General features: G+C 30.4%; 2 protein-coding genes across 2 annotated transcripts in view; both read left to right on the plus strand.

The window, feature by feature from the left end:
- LOC140435031 (adhesion G protein-coupled receptor E3-like) overlaps positions 1–23,173 on the plus strand; it is a 799,910-nt gene that overhangs the window by 322,566 nt on the left and 454,171 nt on the right. The gene's annotated exons all lie outside the window — the stretch shown is intronic.
- LOC140433085 (uncharacterized) lies at positions 1,781–22,059 on the plus strand. Its single transcript, XM_072521145.1, has 3 exons — positions 1,781–1,976; positions 2,147–3,629; positions 21,995–22,059. Exons 2-3 carry the CDS (start codon positions 2,153–2,155, stop codon positions 22,057–22,059), a joined length of 1,542 nt encoding a protein of 513 aa, XP_072377246.1. The 5' UTR covers positions 1,781–1,976; positions 2,147–2,152.

The following is a 23,173-nucleotide window of genomic DNA, read 5'->3' on the forward strand; positions in this document are numbered from 1 at the left end:
TTCTTTCAAAAAAGTTTATATCAGCAAAAGCGATTTTAATTTCTAAATTAATAATATTTCTTCCAAACCTGTCACATAATTTCCAAGCATCATGGTGAATATTCCCAGTCCGATGATGTAAAAGGGAATTTACATTAACTAGGCCATTTGTAACATGTCCAGGGAAACATCCATTAGATCTACACTTCAACAAAAAAGTCTTCTGATTGTGTAAAGCAGCAAGTTTGATGGTAATTCTAGTCCAATCCTTCAGAATTCTGACTGTAGATTGCCCATAATCGTTTCGGATGTCATCGAAAAAACCCATATTTTTCTATAAGAATAAGAAAAAAGAAGTACTTGTGACTCGTTTGGAACAAATATATAACTGTTTTGGATGGGTTGGAGTCAATAATAGGGCTATTGGTTAACTATTTTTTTAATCTCGAGCTTTCAATTGTGTTTACAATTATTATCAAGAGCTAAAAAAGACAAAATACTTACAAGGTTGAACTAAAAAGAAAAAACAATTTTTGTTAACTTACCAAATAAAAATTAGTTTGGTAAGTAAAAAATCACTGCTTACATGTTCAAAATATTTTATATAAAAATGTTTTGATCTAACAAATGTTTCTCCGAAAATTTCTATAATTTTGAAAACATTTTTTTAATATAAAAATAATTGAATTTATAAATAAGTTCAAATAGCAACCAATTACAAATAGCCTCAATGTCATAAATGCCAACATAAAATTTTTATTTTTGACAATTATATTGCCAAAAGTAAAACTTCGTTTAAACATTCTTTTTTGTTTAGTAACAAAAAGAAGAAGATTTATTCACCCTTGACAGATGTCTGAAAGAATGTGACAGATATATGGAGAATTGAATATGACATTTTACAATTTTTATATATAAATCATAAAGAAAGAATATAATTATATATTTTACTTAAATTTTGAATCTCAGATCTTTTGTTTAAACTCTTATCATTTTTGCTAATACAAACCATTTCCAAAAAAGTCCTTTTAAATTTATTACTTTCACTACATAAAATTTTAATGTTATCAAAATCCATAATATGGTCTTTATCGATTACATGTTCTGCCAAAGCACAAGATGGTTTTTTAATTCTGCAATCACTTTTGTGAGAAATAATGCGATTTGAAAGATTTCTTCCGGTCTCACCAACATATTCAGCCTCACACTGAGTACAACTAATGCTGTATACTAAATTCGTTTTTTCAAATTTGTCTATAGGATATTTAGTTTTAGAATATAAAGATGAAATAGTTTTGATGTTCTTTGTTGCTATTTTTATATTGTCAATAACCTTTAGTGTTTGTATTAATTTAGGTGTTAATGATGGTATAAAAGGTAGTGAATGATAATAGATGTTCTGATTGTTAGATACAATGTTTTGAGATTGAGCAAAAAATGGTGTTAAATTATTTATATTACCAATATTAGAAAAAAGCATCCTATGTAGCATATCTGGAGGATAAGAGTTTTCAATTAGAATATTTTTTAATAACTGAAGATCTTCCTGTAGATAATCTGGATGAGAAAGTTTTAAAACACGTTCTTTTAATCCTGTTATAAGGTTCATTTTCATCTTATTTGGATGGTGAGAGTAATAGCTTATAAATCTATTACTACATATGGGTTTTCTGAACCATTTGGTTTTCAACATATTGTCTGTATTTCTTACAATTCTCATGTCAAGGAATAATTATCAAAAATAAAAATTTTATGTTGGCATTTATGACATTGAGGCTATTTGTAATTGGTTGCTATTTGAACTTATTTATAAATTCAATTATTTTTATATTAAAAAAATGTTTTCAAAATTATAGAAATTTTCGGAGAAACATTTGTTAGATCAAAACATTTTTATATAAAATATTTTGAACATGTAAGCAGTGATTTTTTACTTACCAAACTAATTTTTATTTGGTAAGTTAACAAAAATTGTTTTTTCTTTTTAGTTCAACCTTGTAAGTATTTTGTCTTTTTTAGCTCTTGATAATAATTGTAAACACAATTGAAAGCTCGAGATTAAAAAAATAGTTAACCAATAGCCCTATTATTGACTCCAACCCATCCAAAACAGTTATATATTTGTTCCAAACGAGTCACAAGTACTTCTTTTTTCTTATTCTTATAGAAAAATATGGGTTTTTTCGATGACATCCGAAACGATTATGGGCAATCTACAGTCAGAATTCTGAAGGATTGGACTAGAATTACCATCAAACTTGCTGCTTTACACAATCAGAAGACTTTTTTGTTGAAGTGTAGATCTAATGGATGTTTCCCTGGACATGTTACAAATGGCCTAGTTAATGTAAATTCCCTTTTACATCATCGGACTGGGAATATTCACCATGATGCTTGGAAATTATGTGACAGGTTTGGAAGAAATATTATTAATTTAGAAATTAAAATCGCTTTTGCTGATATAAACTTTTTTGAAAGAAAATTACATGAGTTACGTACCAAGGCCTACAATATCTTAAATTTCCACACATTTAATGAATTTAATCGTAGACAAAGAATTAAATACAACACAGAATTTCATAAAATCAAAAAAATACAAATTAATAAGTTCAATAAATTAAAAATAGAAGCTTTTGATAAGATAAAATTTCAAGAAAAATGGTTTAAAAATCTAACATCTATTCATTTTCCTTTTGAAATTAAAAAATTTTTAGCATTAGGACCTAAATTTTCTTTATGTCCTTCAAAATCTGATATTAGAGTTCCTAATTTACTTTCTGATATTGAATCAATAATCAGACCACTTAATGATAGTCAAAAGGATGTTGTTAGATCTAAATGTACAAACGTTATTACAAACTTTTTGCATAAAGAAGTCAAAGATCATTTTTTAAATAAATACTATATGCAAACTAAACTTTTTCTTAAAAACCATCCTGAAATTTATATTGTTAAAAGCGATAAAGGTAACGTAACTGTTGTAATGTACAAAGAGGATTATCTACAAAAAACTGGAGAACTCTTAAATGATACTAAGTATTACACTACACTTAGAAGGAGTCCTGTTTGTACTTTGCAACAAAAAGCAAATTGTCTACTATCTAAATTAAACATAAAGAAATTTATTGATAATAAAAAAGCAAAAGAGCTCAAAATTTATAATTCTATTGCTCCACGGTTCTATGCTCTGCCAAAAATACATAAACCAACTTTATCTATGAGACCAATTGTTTCATCTTTATGCCCTCCTAATGGACCAATAGCACAGCTCCTCACTGACATCTTAACTAATGCTTATAATTTAAACAACAATTTTTACATTAAAGATTCATTTGATTTTAGTTCTTTCATTAATAATTTCCAATTACCACAAAATTATGTTTTAGTTAGTTTTGATGTAACATCTCTTTTTACTAATTTGCCTTTAGATTTAATCATAAGTAGTGTTGAAAAACATTGGAATGAGATTTCACAACACACTAATATTGACTTATTACATTTCAAAACACTTATCAACTTTGTTTTTGATTCTAATATTTTTATATTTAATGGTGTATTTTATAAACAAATTTTTGGTAGTCCTATGGGATCTAGTCTTTCACCCATTCTAAGTAGCTATGTCATGGATGATGTTATCAGTGATTGTATCAGTAATTGCACTTTTTTCATTCCTTTTATTAAGAGATATGTAGATGATTTAGTTTTGGCACTTCCTAAACACAAAATTCATGAAACAGTCAACATTTTCAACAGTCATAATCAGCATATACAATTCACAGTTGAGGAAGAGGTAGATAATTCTCTACCATTCCTTGACATGAGAATTGTAAGAAATACAGACAATATGTTGAAAACCAAATGGTTCAGAAAACCCATATGTAGTAATAGATTTATAAGCTATTACTCTCACCATCCAAATAAGATGAAAATGAACCTTATAACAGGATTAAAAGAACGTGTTTTAAAACTTTCTCATCCAGATTATCTACAGGAAGATCTTCAGTTATTAAAAAATATTATAATTGAAAACTCTTATCCTCCAGATATGCTACATAGGATGCTTTTTTCTAATATTGGTAATATAAATAATTTAACACCATTTTTTGCTCAATCTCAAAACATTGTATCTAACAATCAGAACATCTATTATCATTCACTACCTTTTATACCATCATTAACACCTAAATTAATACAAACACTAAAGGTTATTGACAATATAAAAATAGCAACAAAGAACATCAAAACTATTTCATCTTTATATTCTAAAACTAAATATCCTATAGACAAATTTGAAAAAACGAATTTAGTATACAGCATTAGTTGTACTCAGTGTGAGGCTGAATATGTTGGTGAGACCGGAAGAAATCTTTCAAATCGCATTATTTCTCACAAAAGTGATTGCAGAATTAAAAAACCATCTTGTGCTTTGGCAGAACATGTAATCGATAAAGACCATATTATGGATTTTGATAACATTAAAATTTTATGTAGTGAAAGTAATAAATTTAAAAGGACTTTTTTGGAAATGGTTTGTATTAGCAAAAATGATAAGAGTTTAAACAAAAGATCTGAGATTCAAAATTTAAGTAAAATATATAATTATATTCTTTCTTTATGATTTATATATAAAAATTGTAAAATGTCATATTCAATTCTCCATATATCTGTCACATTCTTTCAGACATCTGTCAAGGGTGAATAAATCTTCTTCTTTTTGTTACTAAACAAAAAAGAATGTTTAAACGAAGTTTTACTTTTGGCAATATAATTGTCAAAAATAAAAATTTTATGTTGGCATTTATGACATTGAGGCTATTTGTAATTGGTTGCTATTTGAACTTATTTATAAATTCAATTATTTTTATATTAAAAAAATGTTTTCAAAATTATAGAAATTTTCGGAGAAACATTTGTTAGATCAAAACATTTTTATATAAAATATTTTGAACATGTAAGCAGTGATTTTTTACTTACCAAACTAATTTTTATTTGGTAAGTTAACAAAAATTGTTTTTTCTTTTTAGTTCAACCTTGTAAGTATTTTGTCTTTTTTAGCTCTTGATAATAATTGTAAACACAATTGAAAGCTCGAGATTAAAAAAATAGTTAACCAATAGCCCTATTATTGACTCCAACCCATCCAAAACAGTTATATATTTATATATATATATATATATATATATATATATATATATATATATATATATATATATATATATATATATATATTCCACCTGACTTACCAATCACAGAAGCAGATATTTCAGATGTATTAAATCAAATCCCCACTCCCAGAATAGTTGTTGGTGATTTTAATAGTCACAATCTAATATGGGGATCTGCCGGAGTAAATTCCAAAGGAAAAAAATTTAGAAAACATAATTACCTTAGAAAACCTAAACTTGCTGAATGATGGACAATCAACACGATATAATATTCATACAAGTACCTCATCAGCTATCGACTTGTCAATATGTGATCCTGTAGTGTCACCAAAGTTTTCTTCACCATGAAGATATTAATACGACCCCAATTTCAAAATGTAATCTAAAGAAAGACGATTGGTATTTGTTTAAAAAGTATATCCAACAGAACTGCAATACCTTAAAAGAAGTCACCGGCAATCGTCACATAGATGAAATTCTAAATTCGTTTATATCACTAATCCATCTTGCTGGTGAAAGACATATAGGTAAAACACAAATTCTACATAAAAGAAATTCATTGCCATGGTGGAACGCCGAGTGTATTGACATAATAAAAAAATATAAAAAATCTTTAAAAAATTAAAACGTCACAAAATACCTGAAAATACCATACAATATAAGAAATTAAGGGCTCAAGCTAGACATATAACTAAAAAGAGCAGAAAACAATATTGGCAAGAATTTATGTCTTCTATTAATACCAATATGTCTATAAGCACCGTATGGAAAAATGTTAGAAAAATATCTGGAAGCAATACACATAAAAGGATTTCATTCCTATGCAAAAATAAACAGATAGTAACAGAATATAGCATATAGTATATAGTAGAATATAGTAATAACAGAATAGCAGAACTACTAGCAAAACAATTTGAAATGAACTCCAACAATAACAACTTTTCTAAAGATTTTATTAATACTAAGATCATTTCAGAAAAACAATTGATAGATTTTGATTGCATTGAAGATAATCCTTTTAATATAATATTTACCATGTAAGAGCTTAAACACTCTTTAAGTACCAGCAAAAAATCGGCGCCGGGACCAGACGATATTTCTGTTAGTTTCTTACAAAATCTACCATATAATGGAAAAAAATACCTTTTTAACCTATACAACAAAATTTGTACAAATAATGAGTTTTCCACAAAATGGACGCAGGCGATAATAATTCCATTACTTAAACCAAATAAATCACGAACTGATCCTAATTCATATAGGCCAATTTCTCTTACCAATCTTCTTCTTCTTTAAGTGCCCTCTCCGCTACGGAGTTTGGCAATCATCATTGCTATTCGTATCTTTGAAGCTGTTGCTCTAAATAATTGGTTAGATGTGCACTGAAACCAGTCTCTTAAATTGCGCAGCCAAGATATACGTCGTCTCCCCACTCTTTGTTTGCCCTGAATCTTTCCTTGGATAATTAACTGGGGCAATCGGTACTTTTTCCCTCTCATCACATGACCAAAATATTCCAACTTTCTTCTCTTGTTGGTGATAAACAGCTCCGTTCTTTGTTCATTCTTCGAAGAACTTCACTATTTGTTACTTTATCTCTTCAAGGTATTTTTCAAAATCTTACCAATACAATGTGCAAATCTATGAACAAAGCGGCTTTCGCAGGAATATATCCGCCATAGATAATTTATAGATCTGGAGTCTGAAATATATGAATCATTTGCAATTGGACAGGAATGTCTTGCTGTCTTTTTCGATATAACATAAAGGACAATTTAAAGTTAAGATAAATGGTACAATATTCAGAACTAATATTGTTCTGAAGCTATTTTCTTGTGGCATTTTAAATTAATTACTATTTAAATGGGAATAAGCCACAATTAAAGGTTAAAATACGTTTATTGACGTTTCAATTTCCACTTCGGAAATCGTTCTCAAAATACAAACATTAGTAAATTAAACAAAGTATGTTTTTTTGTTACTTAGTGAAAAATTCTTCTAATATTTTAATTTTATCTGACTCATTTATATTGACAATTCAGACATACATTATACATTTTAAAGTAGACGACTTTAAAATGATATTGCCAATATTATTAAGTTGCGTTCCTGGGACGACTTTACTTATAAGATAGTTCATTCGATTACATGAAATCAACTTTAACTTGAGAATATCCGTCAGAAAAGATCATAACATGTAATTCGTCTTTAAAAAGACAAATACATGCCATGATGACAGTAAAATTCTCCTGTTAGTGATTCCATAGTAAATTATGATAGAGCCAAAATTACTTGTTCTAACGAAAATTCGTTCTTGGAGGAAAAACATTTGTTAATATCTGTTTTATTAAAAAATGATTATCCTTTATCGTTTATAAATAAGGAATTTTCAACAATCGATCGAATAGAACAAAACAACTTAGAACGAGATCCTACAGCATATGTAAGGAATAATACGAGGAAAATAACAACACCACACATAAAAGGATTATCGGAAAAGCTTAAAAGGATAGGAAATAAATTCAACATTTTAACAACATTCAAAACAACAAACACGTTGAGATCTATTTTGTCCAAAACCAAACCTAACAATGAACAAGAAAGGACAAAGAATTGCATTTATAAAATACCTTGTGAATGCGATCAGTTTTATTTAGGTGAAACATCAAGACCATTAAATGTTAGAATAAGTGAACATCAATCCTATATTAAAAATAGAGAATTTGATAGATCTCAAATATGTAAACACGCATGGAATAATGAACATAGGGTTCAATGGAATGATTCAAATATAGTCCTAAAAGAAACGGATGGTAAAAAGAGGCAAATCAAAGAAGCGGCTCTAATTATGCTAAATGAGACCAGTTGTGTCGCGAATTCCTCGGCAGAATGTAGTAGGATCTGGTTACCCATATTAAAAAAGGAAGTTATTAAAAGGAAAATACCAGTATTGGTAAGTCAGTAACATATAGAGAATACATCATTTATGTTTTTTTAAATAACAAACATATAAAATCGGATTTTGGTGTTTATTGAAGGTAAACTAAATGCACGATCAAATACTTACCATGTCGGGATAGTATTATGCGGTTTTTTTCCTGGTTTTTCCCTCATAATTTACTATGTAATCACTAACAGGAGAATTTTACTGTCATTATGGCATGTATTTGTCTTTTTAAAGATGAATTACATGTTATGATCTTTTCTGACGGATATTCTCAAGTTAAAGTTGATTTCATGTAATCGAATGAACTATCTTATAAGTAAAGTCGTCCCAGGAACGCAACTCAACAATATTGGCAATATAATTTTAAAGTCGTCTACTTTAAAATGTATAATGTATGTCTGAATTGTCAATATAAAAGAGTCAGATAAAATCAAATTATTAGAAGAATTTTTCACTAAGTAACAAAAAAACAGAATTTTTTTAATTTACTAATGTTTGTATTTTGAGAACGATTTCCGAAGTGGAAATTGAAACGTCAATAAACGTATTTTAACCTTTAATTGTGGCTTATTCCCATTTAAATAGTAATTAATTCAGCACTAAAGATCAAACAAATGGATCCTCAAGGATCCGTTATTAGTTCAACACTCTTTTTAGTAGCGATAAACAATAGCTTAGAAAACTTTTCAAAACTTGTTAAGGCGAGATTATACGCTGATGATGTGGTTATATACTCAAGGGGAAAAATATTCTTTCTACACAGATAAACTTACAATGTGCAATAAATCACCTTGAAAACTGGTCAATAGCTGTGAGATTGCAATTTTCTACAACCAAAACCCAATTTATTTTATTTTTTTAAAAAACGGCACTTTACAAATCCAGATCTTTAGTTATATGGAAACAACTGACCTTATGTGGAACACTTAAAATGTTTAGGAATGATATTTGATAAGAAACTATCTTGAAAATACCATATTATGCGAATTAAGCAATCTTGTCAATCTGGTTTTAATTTAATGCGAACACTGTGCAATCGTAATTGGATCTCGGATTTTAAAAGTCTTATTTATATTTATAAATCTCCATTACGATCAAAACTCGATTATGGATCAGTTGTATACTTTTCTGCAAAGAAGACTCTTCTTGTGCAACTAGAAGTCATACAAAATACAGCACTAAGAATAGCTACAGGAGCATTTTGTACTAGCCCCATCAAAAGTCTGCAATGTTTAACCGGGGAACTACCTTTAAATTTTAGAAGAATATACTTATCATTAACATACGCATCATCCATATGTGCGATAAAATCGCATCCCACTTTCTTATGGTTTTTAAGTGTTTATTAAAACTTATATAAATAAAAAAAGGACGAACCCTCCCTTATACGAGAGAATCGGAAGATATCTCTCTCTCCATATTATTCAATTACCAAAATTTTTTGATCAGACAAATACAGTCACACCTCTACCCCTGGACTTTTCCTCCTGCAATATATGATCTAGCTCTTTCTAAATACAGTAAGCTTGAGACCCCCCATGCAACAATTATTCAATCATTTTACAACAGATCATTGGCATATCTATACAGATTCATCCAAAACTATTGATGGTGTGGGATTAGAAGTTATAAATCCGAACATTGTATTATAGTTTAAATTATCTTCCAGTTGCAGTATTTACTCTGGAGAACTATTATACTCAATCCTACAAGCGCTCATTTATATACGTACCCACAAAATTCCAAATTCTGTCATAATTATCGACTCTCTCGGTGCATTACATACGATGGAACAGTTATATACAAGTAATCCCATAATAAAAGAACAATTATATTTGCTAAACAACGCGATGCAGCAAGTACGCTTTATATAGGTTTCATCACACATTGAACTTCAAGGAAACGAACAAGCAGATTTTCATGCCAGGGAAGCCATACACAGTGCCTCTTCAGTGTTAGTTAACTTAGTGTCTGTTTTCAATTACAAATCGTTCCTCAAAGAAAAAGTGAAAAATGAATGGAAAAACGAATGGAATCTTTCACAATCGACTCTACGCATCGTAAAGCCCTCAACCGAATCTTGGTGCGAGATAAATTTAAATCGCCAGCTGTTTGTTAAGCTAACCCGTTTACGTATACCTAATCTCGTTTTCCGTTTACCTAATCTCCAAATCAAATCGCCCTATTTGTGATTTATGTAATTGCGACATTAATGTAGAACATATCTTAATAGAGTGTCCTTAATATATCAGTGAAAGACAAAAACACTCACTACCTACAATATAAGAGCAGTTTTAGGGGCATATTACAGCTATATTGCAGGAGCAATTTACAAATATGTTTAACTACCTGAAAGATATTAATATTTTAAACAAACTATAACAATTAATGTTTGCTTAACTATAATTACAAATTGTAAAATATTACATTCTAACCTTATTGTAAACCTAGCAATTAATCAAAAATAATGTTTTAGATTTAAGTATATATGTAATAAATTACTATGTACAACTATACTACAGCTAATACCCAAGTGGTTGATGCTGTTATCAATAAAATAAAAAAAAATTTTAACCTTCTACATTGGGTCCACTTTCTCGTTTACTCGTTTAATAATTAAGCAAAGTTTCAGTTTCAGAACCATGATATAAGTTTATCAAGAATTTTACATCTTATATACTAAAACGCTAAGCCCTTTTCTTGTCCACTACTTTACTCAAAAACCATATTAGATAATTAAAATATTTGTTCGGAATATTATTAGTATTACGTATGAGATTGTCAAGATATACTTTTGGTACAAAAATTCACTTCCGGTTTTGAGATGACCGGAAGTTAAAATTTACTTTAAGTTTTAGACCCCACAATGTATATATGGATCGAAAGGTCTCGTCGAGACGAATCTAGATATGTACTTCTGGTTGTAATCCGACACCGGAAGTGACCCGAAACGCGCATAAAACGTCAAGATAGAGCAAATCTGACACCGGATTCGTGATCAGCATGCAAAATTAACTGCTAAATGATATCCATGTCGACATTTGATGAACTAAAAATTGCATTCCGGTTTTGAGGTCGACTTCCTGTTTCGTTTTTATTAGTCAAATCAATAGAGAATTCAACGTAGAGTTCAAAAATGTAAGTTCACGAAATTATCATTTATAGTTTTTGAGTTATTGATAAAAATATTTTTACTTCCGGTCATTGTATATATTGTATATTTTTCTCGCAAAATAAAAATTTCATTTAAAAAACTCGATGTCGAGTTGGTCCGCTAGTAAACTACTATTTTATTAATTCAATTTTGGAACGTATAAATAAAATATTAATTTTCTGGTTGACTGTATTTATACAAATTACATAAACTGTAGGTCTCTTCAGGCTTTCATTGATTGCTGAATTTTTATTCACTTTTAAATGTTTTTTAGTATTTACTAATGAAAAGCGGTTCGACATAGAATTCGATTTTATAGCAAATAAATCTTATATACTAAAACGCTAAGCCCTTTTCTTGTCCACCACTTTACTCAAAAACCATATTAGATAATTAAAATATTTGTTCGGAATATTATTAGTATTACGTATGAGATTGTCAAGATATACTTTTGGTACAAAAATTCACTTCCGGTTTTGAGATGACCGGAAGTTAAAATTTACTTTAAGTTTTAGACCCCACAATGTATATATGGATCGAAAGGTCTCGTCGAGACGAATCTAGATATGTACTTCCGGTTGCGATCCGACACCGGAAGTGACCCGAAACGCGCATAAACGTCAAGATAGAGCAAATCTGACATCGGATTCGTGATCAGCATGCAAAATTAACTGCTAAATGATATCCATGTCGACATTTGATGAACTAAAAATTGCATTCCGGTTTTGAGGTCGACTTCCGGTTTCGTTTTTATTAGTCAAATCAATAGATAATTCAACGTAGAGTTCAAAAATGTAAGTTTACGAAATTATCATTTATAGTTTTTGAGTTATTGATAAAAATATTTTTACTTCCGGTCATTGTATATATTGTATATATCTCTCGCAAAATAAAAATTTCATTTAAAAAACACGATGTCGAGTTGGTCCGCTAGTAAACTACTATTTTATTAATTCAATTTTGGAACGTATAAATAAAATATTAATTTTCTGGTTGACTGTATTTATACAAATTACATAAACTGTAGGTCTCTTCAGGCTTTCATTGATTGCTGAATTTTTATTCACTTTTAAATGTTTTTTAGTATTTACTAATGAAAAGCGGTTTGACATAGAATTCGATTTTATAGCAAATAAATCTTATATACTAAAACGCTAAGCCCTTTTCTTGTCCACCCCTTTACTCAAAAACCATATTAGATAATTAAAATATTTTTTCGGAATATTATTAGTATTACGTATGAGATTGTCAAGATATACTTTTGGTACAAAAATTCACTTCCGGTTTTGAGATGACCGGAAGTTAAAATTTACTTTAAGTTTTAGACGCCATAATGTATATATGGAACGAAAGGTCTCGTCGAGACGAATCTAGATATGTACTTCCGGTTGCGATCCGACACCGGAAGTGACCCGAAACGCGCATAAACGTCAAGATAGAGCAAATATGACATCGGATTCGTGATCAGCATGCAAAATTAACTGCTAAATGATATCCATGTCGACATTTGATGAACTAAAAATTGCATTCCGGTTTTGAGGTCGACTTCCGGTTTCGTTTTTATTAGTCAAATCAATAGAGAATTCAACGTAGAGTTCAAAAATGTAAGTTCACGAAATTATCATTTATAGTTTTTGAGTTATTGATAAAAATATTTTTACTTCCGGTCATTGTATATATTGTATATATCTCTCGCAAAATAAAAATTTTATTTAAAAAACACGATGTCGAGTTGGTCCGCTAGTAAACTACTATTTTATTAATTCAATTTTGGAACGTATAAATAAAATATTAATTTTCTGGTTGATTGTATTTATACAAATTACATAAACTGTAGGTCTCTTCAGGCTTTCATTGATTGCTGAATTTTTATTTACTTTTAAATGTTTTTTAGTATTTACTAATGAAAAGCGATTCGACATAGAATTCGATTTTATAGCAAATAAAATTTATCGTTGATCATGAAATATCAAATTGAACATTTTGAATCGTATATTTACCGAGCTCGGCTTTAAATACATTTAAAATGCTCATCAATTTTAACGCAAACGAGCATATATTACGAAGCTAATATCGGCACTATCGATATTACCATTTTTAGCAACTAAAATAAAAGAGCTTTTTAGAATACAAAAAAAAACAGATATTTTTTTTATGAATTTAATTTTATTTTAAATAACATTCGCAATAAAACATTAAAAAAAAATGCGTAACTTGTGTCACCATGTAAAGAAAAACTAAAAGTATTTGTAAAACACAGCAATAATAATAACTATAAAATCCAAAAACTACAATTTTTAGATGTGTTAATAATAAAGAAGGAAGTTTAGCACATAGGACATGCAGTATGCATGTTCTATGAAAGAATTATCCTCATGGAAATTAAGAAAAATGGCCATGAAATAGTGGTAATTGGAACATATGCACCGACGACGGATGACTCAAGGGTTGACAGCAAGGAAGAGTACTTTAACAAGTTAACAACTGTTCTAGCCACAATTAATAAGAAGAAGGAAATTTGGATCTTAGGTGATCTTAATGCAAGAACCGGAAAGAGCTCCAACAGTGAAATAATAGGGAGATATGGAGAAGACATTCTGAACGACAATGGCCAAAGATTAATAGATTTTTGCGAGGCACATTCTTTGAAAATATTAAATGGTTTCTTCCCCCATAAGAATATACATAAATTTACATGGACGCAGCCTACCAGGAATTTAAAATCAATAATTGACTATTTCATTCATCGTAAAGATTCTAAACTAAAAACGAAGGACGTGAAGGTGTTTAGAGGGCCAGAATGTGGAAGTGACCACCATATGATTATTGCAAAAGTAATGGTGACATTTAAGAGAGAACAATCAAGTCACAAAAATGATGAAGTAACAGACATAGGAACAACCATAGAAAACATAAAATATAACCTGGAAAGCTTTAAACAAGATTCGACAAAGTTCTTATATAAAATTAGAATAGCTCAGAAAATAAAAAATATAGAAACAAAGGACTTAGACCCTGAAAGTCTGTATGAGGTAATTAAAAAATATATTCATGAAGCGGCAAATGAAGCACTGGGAAAAGTTAAAAATCGGAAAAAAGGAAAACCTGAATGGTTGTCAACGGAACTAGAAGAGAAAGTTCTCAAGAAAAAACAAGCATATCACATATGGCTTCAATCCAAAGATCCTCAAGACAGAGAAATATACGCTAAATGGAATAGAGAAGTTAAAAAAGACGTGGATAAGACGAAAAATATAAACTGGGAGGCTAAGTGTGATGAACTGGACAGATTTATGGGTGGAACAAAAGTGGCGCAAGCTTGGAAAACATTAAAACAGTTTAGGAAAAATGAGAAAAATGAAGACAACATTTCTCTCATAAAGTTAAATGAATGGGAAGAATATTATACGAAACTGCTGAAAGAGGATAGAGTAGAGTACAGATGGGAAAAGATAAGGGAATTAATAGACAACAGAGACGAAAGACAGGAAATCCCTATAATAACATTATCTGAATTGACGGAAACCTTAAAAGAGGTTAAAAACGGAAAAGCCGCAGGGCCTGGAGACATTCCCATAGAGCTGGTTAAATATGGGCCGACTGCACTTTTAGAATTAATAGTAGACCTTTTCAATAAATGTATGTGTGGAGACCAGGAAATTCCTAGAGATTATAATAAATCTTATATAAGCTCCATATATAAGAGAGGGAATAAAAGAGACTGTTCCAATTATAGAGGTATTAGTGTGACGAGCTGCTCTGTGGGCCGGTTGTACGGCAGAATATTAAAGAAGAGGGTTGAAAGACAGATACAAGATATTGAAGAACAAAGCGGCTTTCGTACCGGGAGATCCTGCCTTGATAATATATTTATCCTACGACAAATAATTGAAAAGCGTGTCGAAAGAAGTAGAGAGACCCATTTGGTATTTATAGACCTTGAGAAAGCATATGATAGTGTCCCGTTAAAGAAAATGTTTGAGGTCCTTAATAGGTCCGGATTGGATTCGACGTATATCCGAGCGATATATAAATTGTACGAAAATGCAGTTAGTTGTGTAAAAATTGGAACCAGAACCTCAAATGAATTTAAAGTCACTAAAGGCCTAAAGCAAGGATGCTGTTTGTCACCGACACTCTTTAAAATATACGTCCAAGAAGCATTGAGGAATTGGAGAAATAAATGTAGATTTATGGGCATCGAAGTGGGACAAGAAACTCTGTATACATTGTTGTTTGCAGATGATCAGGTGGTGGTTGCAACCGATGAGGAAGATATAAATTATATGAATCGAAAATTATTTGAGGAATATGCCAAATGGGGGCTTACTGTAAACATAAGCAAAACAGAATATTTAAAAAATGGAGGAAATACCACAGATCTGAGGCTTGAAAACGCAGTCATAAAAGGCTGCAACCAGTATAAATATCTAGGAAGCATCATATCAGCAGATGGCAGAGTTAAGATAGATGTACAAAACCGAATAACCCAAGGGAAAAAATGCATCCGAATACTGAATTCATTACTGTGGTCTAATAAAATAAAGATGCATACCAAACTTCGCGTATACAGAGCAATTGTAGAACCAATTACCACATATGGTGCCGAATGTTGGACGATGACAAAGAATGAACGAGATAAAGTAGACGTTGTGGAAATGGATTATCTTAGAAGGTCATGTCGAGTATCGAGAATGGAAAGAATCAGGAATGAGGAAATACGAAACCGTGCAGGAATTAGAGATACTCTTTCAGATAGAATACAAGGAAGGCAATTACAATGGTATGGTCACGTGATGAGAATGGAGGAGAAGCGGTGGCCAAAGAAAGCCTTAATGTATGTTCCGCCAGAAAGAAGGAAAAGGGGAAGACCACCAAATGCCTGGAGAAGGGAAATTACAAAAACAATGCACTCTAGAGGCTTAGAAGAGGGAGATTGGAGAGATAGGAAAAGATGGAGGCTGAAATGCGGGAAGCGGCAATCGCCGTAGGACCCCCGTTATATGATGATGATGACATGCAGTATACCGAAAACCCACACACACCCACCGATATCTACATGCAAATTCACATCACCATCCTGCAAAATTACATTCAGTGATTAAAACCCTGATGATACGATCCGAAAGACTGACAGGCGAAGAACAAAAAAATAAAGAAACACACACACACACACACACACACACATATGTGATCAACCATGCCCCTAAGGAACATGTGTATACCATTGTAAAGTGGGATCCACATGTCCGAAAATAAAACCGGTCACACTTCGTTATTGAAGTGGAACCTATCTGACCCCCAGGCTTTCCCTCCACCCCTTCTCAGCGTGTGACTTACGTGAGGAGGCTTATGATCTGAAAATTACTTTCTGTTTTTATTGACTGTGGTTAAGCCACCTAAATGGAGGGGTAGCACACATATCGGCTTTTCTCACTATTTACTTTACTGACTCTATAGAATTTACTCTACCTTGACATTGGGACTGGTGTCCCTAAAAGAAAAAGTGTGTGTTACGAACAGAGAGCCACCAGCCTGGGCTGATCACTCTCTGTCCGAAAAGAGTGTGTGCTTGTACACTCAGCCGCCGATTTGGCAAAATAAATTTTGTTCTCCTCGCCTGCCGAGCATCCGAGTAGGGTCCGGCCAAAAAGCCCATGTATGCCGCACATGACCTCGGTGCTCGGAATTCGCGTTTAGATATACGAATACGATCTGCCTGAGGGGCCTATGCCTGACGGCTGGTATAAAAGGCCTGACGGGCCTGGTACTTTAATTTGGGTTTATTAAGTTTTTGGACAGTCAGCATATGACTTTTGATGTTTTTAAGAAGACATGGTTTTGTTTTGACAGTGAGCGAGTTTTTTGTTTTTTGTTTTTTTTTACCTTAATTACCACTACTAATTTAACTTAACTATGGAGTGTGCATTCCCAAGTACATACTGCTCTCACACACTCCGTGTATATGATTTTTGGATTTTATATTTTTACTACATCTAAACTACTACTATGTGTGCGTGTGTTGGGGTGTGCATTCCCAGATGTATATTACCCTCACACACCCCGGTGTATATTGTTCTTATATACTATCGTTTTAGTCTCGCCAGACTGAGACTGAATTGCTACAGCTATCGAAACTCATCCAACCAGACATCTCTTGATTGGCTGCAGCAACTTTGCCTCATTTTTTTTTTGGTGCTCAATGTCTAAAAATTCGTTGCTGTCTGGCTATTCTTGGTTTGCTCTGAATCCAGCTATTTGTTGCTTAGGTCGTCTGTGTACCGTTCTAACATTTCGTCGTAGTCTATTAGTTCTCTTAGCAGTCTGCTTGCTTTACGATGATGATGATAGTTATTTATATGTATATTTAATTTTTGTTTTATATTATATTACTTATATTGAGCGCCAATTGTTATAAATTTTTAAAAATGATAATTATTATGATAGTATGATATTATGTATTTTAAGTATAGATATTTTATTTGTAAGATTATTGATTTGGATTTTATTAAATTTAAAATAATTAAATTTAATATATTAATAAAAATTTTGCTTGTAAACTTTAAAATTATGCAACCAAATTTGGCCTAGAAATGGTTCTCCTACCTGTGGATTACGTCAGATAAATGAACTTCTACTACAGTTTCCTGTAATTTTCAGAGCTTGAGACCTTAATCCTTAGAGGGCACGTGTACCGGCTATATTTAATGTTTCATTAAATTAAATAAAAATAAATAATAAATGTTTTTGTTGAAAATAATGGAAGAAATGAAAGATACTCGTTACAAATGTTTACAAATTTATTGAGAGGTTCAAAGCAAAATCATATGGTTAGTAAATACAATGATGGTAATTATTTAGTAAGCCAAATTTTTTGTGGAATTAACCGAAAAAGTGAAAAAAACCTCAAATTTTAATGTTTTCTTTGCTTTGAACTAGTAAAAGTGCCCAAATAATCTAAAATACAGAAAAAATAACAAAAAAAGTACTATGAATAAAAAAAAATTACATAAAAAGCAAAAAAAAGTATATATACATGTCTTAATAAAAAAAACGTAACTAAGACATATAAATATCACTGTTTTTTACTGTTAAATTATGAAAAAATAGGTAATATTGTTTAAAATAATCAAGATTTTTAAAATATCAAAACAATATGGCGGCCATGCGCAAGAAGTTAAATTTTATGTACTTTTGACATTGTTGCCAGTTTTAACCTTTAAAAGATCTAAAAATTTCATGAAAATTACCTTAATTAAAATAGGTAGACGCAATCTTGGGACACATTACAAGAGGCGAAAGATATGAACTGCTTCGAATAATTATGCAAGGGAAAATAGCAGGAAAAAGGTCCATAGGAAGAAGACGAAACTCCTGGCTAAAGAATCTACGGGAATGGTATAGCTGTAGCAGCAACGAATTGTTTCGGTCAGCAGTTTCGAAAATACGTATAGCCCTGATGATCGCCAACCTTCGGAACGAAGATGGCACTTGAAGAAGAAGACGCAATCTTAATAACCACGTGCAAAACGAGTACCCATTAATCATCGTCTTATTTTATTATTAAAAATGTAAACCAATAAACCAAATCTAACCTTACACTGGTAAAAAAAGCAGTAATAAGAATAAAATGTTATAATATAATTAAAAATAAATGTTTTTATATTTTATAAGAAAACATGAAATTAAAACTAAATCAACGTAAACAAATCTAACCTAACACTGGTAAAAAAAGCAGTAATATAAATAAATAAAATGTTATATTATAATTAAAAATCAACATTTTTATATTTCATAAGAAAACATGAAATTAAAACTAAACCAACGTAACCAAATCTAACCTAACGCTGGTAAAAAAGCAGTAATAAGAATAAAATTTTGTATAATTAAAAATCACAATTTTTATTTTTCATAAGAAAACGTGATAATAAACGTAAAGTAACGTAACCAAATCTAACCTGACCCTTGTAAAAAAAGCTATAATTTTCATTTAAAAGTAGGTACTAATTTAAAAACTACGTTTTAGGTAAATTTTTATTTTTCATTAAAAAACATAATTTTGAATAACTATGGCAACACTGGTTAAAATTACCCTTCTTGACCATAAGAAACAGTTGTCATTCCTGTCATTTCTTGTTGTTTCATGGTAAATAATGGCGGTGGCTTTTAAAAATCGGGCATATTTTAAATGGAAATTACATAAAAAAGAACGTTTTGCACCGAATAAAAATCATTGCACAATCAATAGTAAGTGAAGCAGAATTCATTGATATAAATTTCATCTCCGTAGATATGGTTCCGGCTTATTACACTAGTACCACAATGATTTCTACAGACTTAATATATATTTGTTTATGTTTGATAAGATTTATTTGAAATAACGTTTAAATTTTTAGGTTACCTTTGAAAATATTATTGAAGATATTATAATGAACGGAACTCAATGACAGGATAATGGACTTAAAACAAGTAAATAATTATGGTACTTCTGATTAAGGACAACCCAAAAGAATTTTAAATTGAATATATTCAAAACTATTATTTTCATTATATGAGAATCTGTATTTAATACGGTTATATATTTTTTAAAAGTGCACTATGAGTTATTTGTGAACTGTTGAAAACAAATTTGGTACAAAATTTTCAAATAAAGTGATATCATCAGTAGCAGAAGTATTGTACATTACTGGTAAACTTCTTTGGAGTCAGAAAATAGCTAAATATTATATTATAATAAGTCTCTGAACTAACTTTGTTCATCTATACTGGTTTCCAGTTTTCCGAAACAATTTTTTATACTGTTAGTATCGCGATATATTTTCATATTGAATTTATAAAATTTTTCATATTTTGGCAATATGATGAAGCAGCTTCAAAGAATGCGTGTACATCCTTACACGTTTCACAAAGGACTCCCTGCTATTCCTTCATATACACTGTTTTATACCTTTTCTCCTAGCGTCCCTTTTCCGTCAATGAAAATTAAACAAAATAAAGAATTCTTGCTTTGAAATTTTAAATGGACCAATCAGAAAATAGTAATACTTTTGACATTAAGAATAAATCTACTTTTGATAAAAAATTTCGAAACATATGCCTAAATTGTGTTTTAATTTTATTATTTGAGTAAAATTAAATATTGGAATTATATTTAATACATTCTCTACATTAAAATATATATGTCTTTAATATATATATATATATATTTTTGAGACAACAATTAGTATAAATAGAGTATTGAAATAATTTTTACATTGTTTATAAAAATTTTACCACTTGATTTTGCATTAATTATTTGCCTGAAACTTTATTTTTATAAGTTCAAACTTATATAGACTTTTAACATTCTTACCCAAAATTATGACTTTAAAAAATCATTTGATGATGCTTTCTTAAATTTTAGCTAATTAATTCTAATTTGGATCTAACTATTGTTTTGTATTATAAGATTGAGGTCTGGTATAACTTAATTTCATATATTTACAAAGTAAATTCAAAAATATAGGATGTATCCTGCCAATGAAAATGTCTCTCCAAACTACATCGAGAAACTTTGAATGTTTGAACAATCATCTTACAAAGACATTGCTCTTATGCATTGAATTAAAAATAAACTTCTTGGTATTGCTCAAATTTTAAATAAAGATATGTTTAGTAAACAAATTTACAAGTTCTTAATTATATTATTTAATCAGAATAAACAAAGAATTTTCCCTCAGTTAATAAAAAAGGCTTTTACATGTGATTCTATTAAAGAATCTTTGAATTTGTGTTTAAAACCGGATACTCAAATTAATCTTGTTTAAAAGAGGATTAGCCGTTATTTCCAGATCCAGTGGGAATTGTATATTTGATGGATTGGATTTCTCCCTTTACACCAAGGGTAGTATGTTGCTAAACTACATTCAAATTAATTTCTATCCTATGTAACATCCTACAAATTACTTTCTCTGGATTGACTTCTAATTAATGAGTTATGTTTTTTAAGGTATTATAAGGTTTTTACAGATCATTATTTAACTATATCAGAATGTTTTGTAGTCATTAGTTACTTTTACGTTACTCTGTTTTTGGTTTAGATTTGTGCACTATATCTACAGCATGATGCAAATGTATGGAATAAATTCATTATTTCAGAAACTGTGTTGGATATGTGTTGGACATTACGTCCTCAGTGTCGGCGTAATGACAGTAATGACGGTAATGACGTAATCGACGATTTTTTAAATTCAAACCGAGGTCACGCGACAGCTCATTTGAAAGGTCTCCTTATCACCTTTGCAACGATTTAATCATTTGAATATTTATTTCTACAGGGTTAACCAAACCTGTAGGTTTATTAATACAATTAACTTACGATAAATGTTTACTTAAATACAATTAAATTACAACAAGTGTTCAAATTGACGACGTTCAGCAATAATACAATGTAAAAGATGGGCAATAAATTCTTTCCTAACGTTCTCGATGACTTCAGGTGTAATTTGTGCAATTTCCGTTCTGATGCGCTCCTTTAACTCTACTACATTATTTGGTCGATTTTGATACACTCTGCTCTTTAAATATCCTTACAAAAAAAGTTTAACCGAGTCATATTTGAAGACCTTGGTGGCCATTTGATGGGCTTCCTTCTACCTATTCACCTACCTGTGAAAACGTTATTAAGGTAATTTCGGTATACGGTATTAAGCCGTATAGTGTGGGAGCCCCATCATATTGGTACCATAATTCATTTCTATTTGGAAACAGCTGATTCAGCTGTAGTAACAGATAATCCTGAGGAAATTCTAGATAACGAGAAGCAGTTAAGTTAGTTATCCTTAAAAAAATATGGCCCTACAATTTGATTGTTTATAATGCCGGCTCAAACATTCACCTTCTTGGGATATTGTGTCCTATACTTTTCCATCCGATGTGAATTTTCACTTGTCCAGTATCAATATGTCTGGCGATTTACGTGAGCATAAAAGACGCGTCATTAGAAAAAAGTACCTTTTGTATCAAAACCTGATCTGTGTTACATTTTTCCATAACGGTTTCGCAGAATTTGATTCTTCTATTAAAGTCGTCTTCTAATAGCCCCTGGACCAGATGTTCTCTGTATGGATGCCACTTCTCGTTTTTTAGCACTCTTACAACAGTTGATTGGTTGACATTATTGTCTAGTGCGACCTGCCTAGAACTGGTATAGGGATTTTTTTGAAACGCCAGTACAAAGACCAGTTTCTTGGCTTTGGATATTGATTTTCTACCACTTCTGGGAAGATCTTTAACATTGCCCGTTTCTCTATTTTTTTTCAATTTTACTACTTAACTGTTTATTGAGTAATTGGTTCGCGATTGGGGTATTTGGCATTAAATAAATTACGAACTTTTGCTTGAATCCTCACTCTATCTCCATAACCGATCATGATTAAAATCTTGACAATATTCACAGATCATTGACAAATAAAGACAAGTCAATGACAATATTGATTTAAATATTTTTGAAAAATAACTTGGAATACTTACTACAATAATTAATTTCAGATTATAATGTACCATTTTTTTTGTCGAATCCAGCAAAAAACACTATTTTGTTTTATTCCCAGTGGCGTTTTTTAGTGTATTTTAGTTCAGTGAATGAATATTTTTATTGTAATTCCATGTTACTTAACAAAGTTCATAATTTTGGCGAACCCTGTAGAAATAAATATTCAAGTGATTACATCGTTGAAAAGATGATAAGGAGACCTTTCAAATGAACTGTAGCGTAACCTCAGTTTGTATTTAAAAAAATCGTCAATTACGTCATTACGCCGATACTGATGACGTAATGTCCAACACATATTATATCGTTGCCTTAAATAGAAAACCTCGTATATCACGAAAACCAAACTTTACAGGAGAGAGTAAAAACTGATTAGCCACCTTGAAATAGAATGAAAT

The sequence above is a fragment of the Diabrotica undecimpunctata genome, chromosome 2 (assembly GCF_040954645.1).
Source record: "Diabrotica undecimpunctata isolate CICGRU chromosome 2, icDiaUnde3, whole genome shotgun sequence".
NCBI classification, from domain to species: Eukaryota; Metazoa; Arthropoda; class Insecta; order Coleoptera; family Chrysomelidae; genus Diabrotica; species Diabrotica undecimpunctata.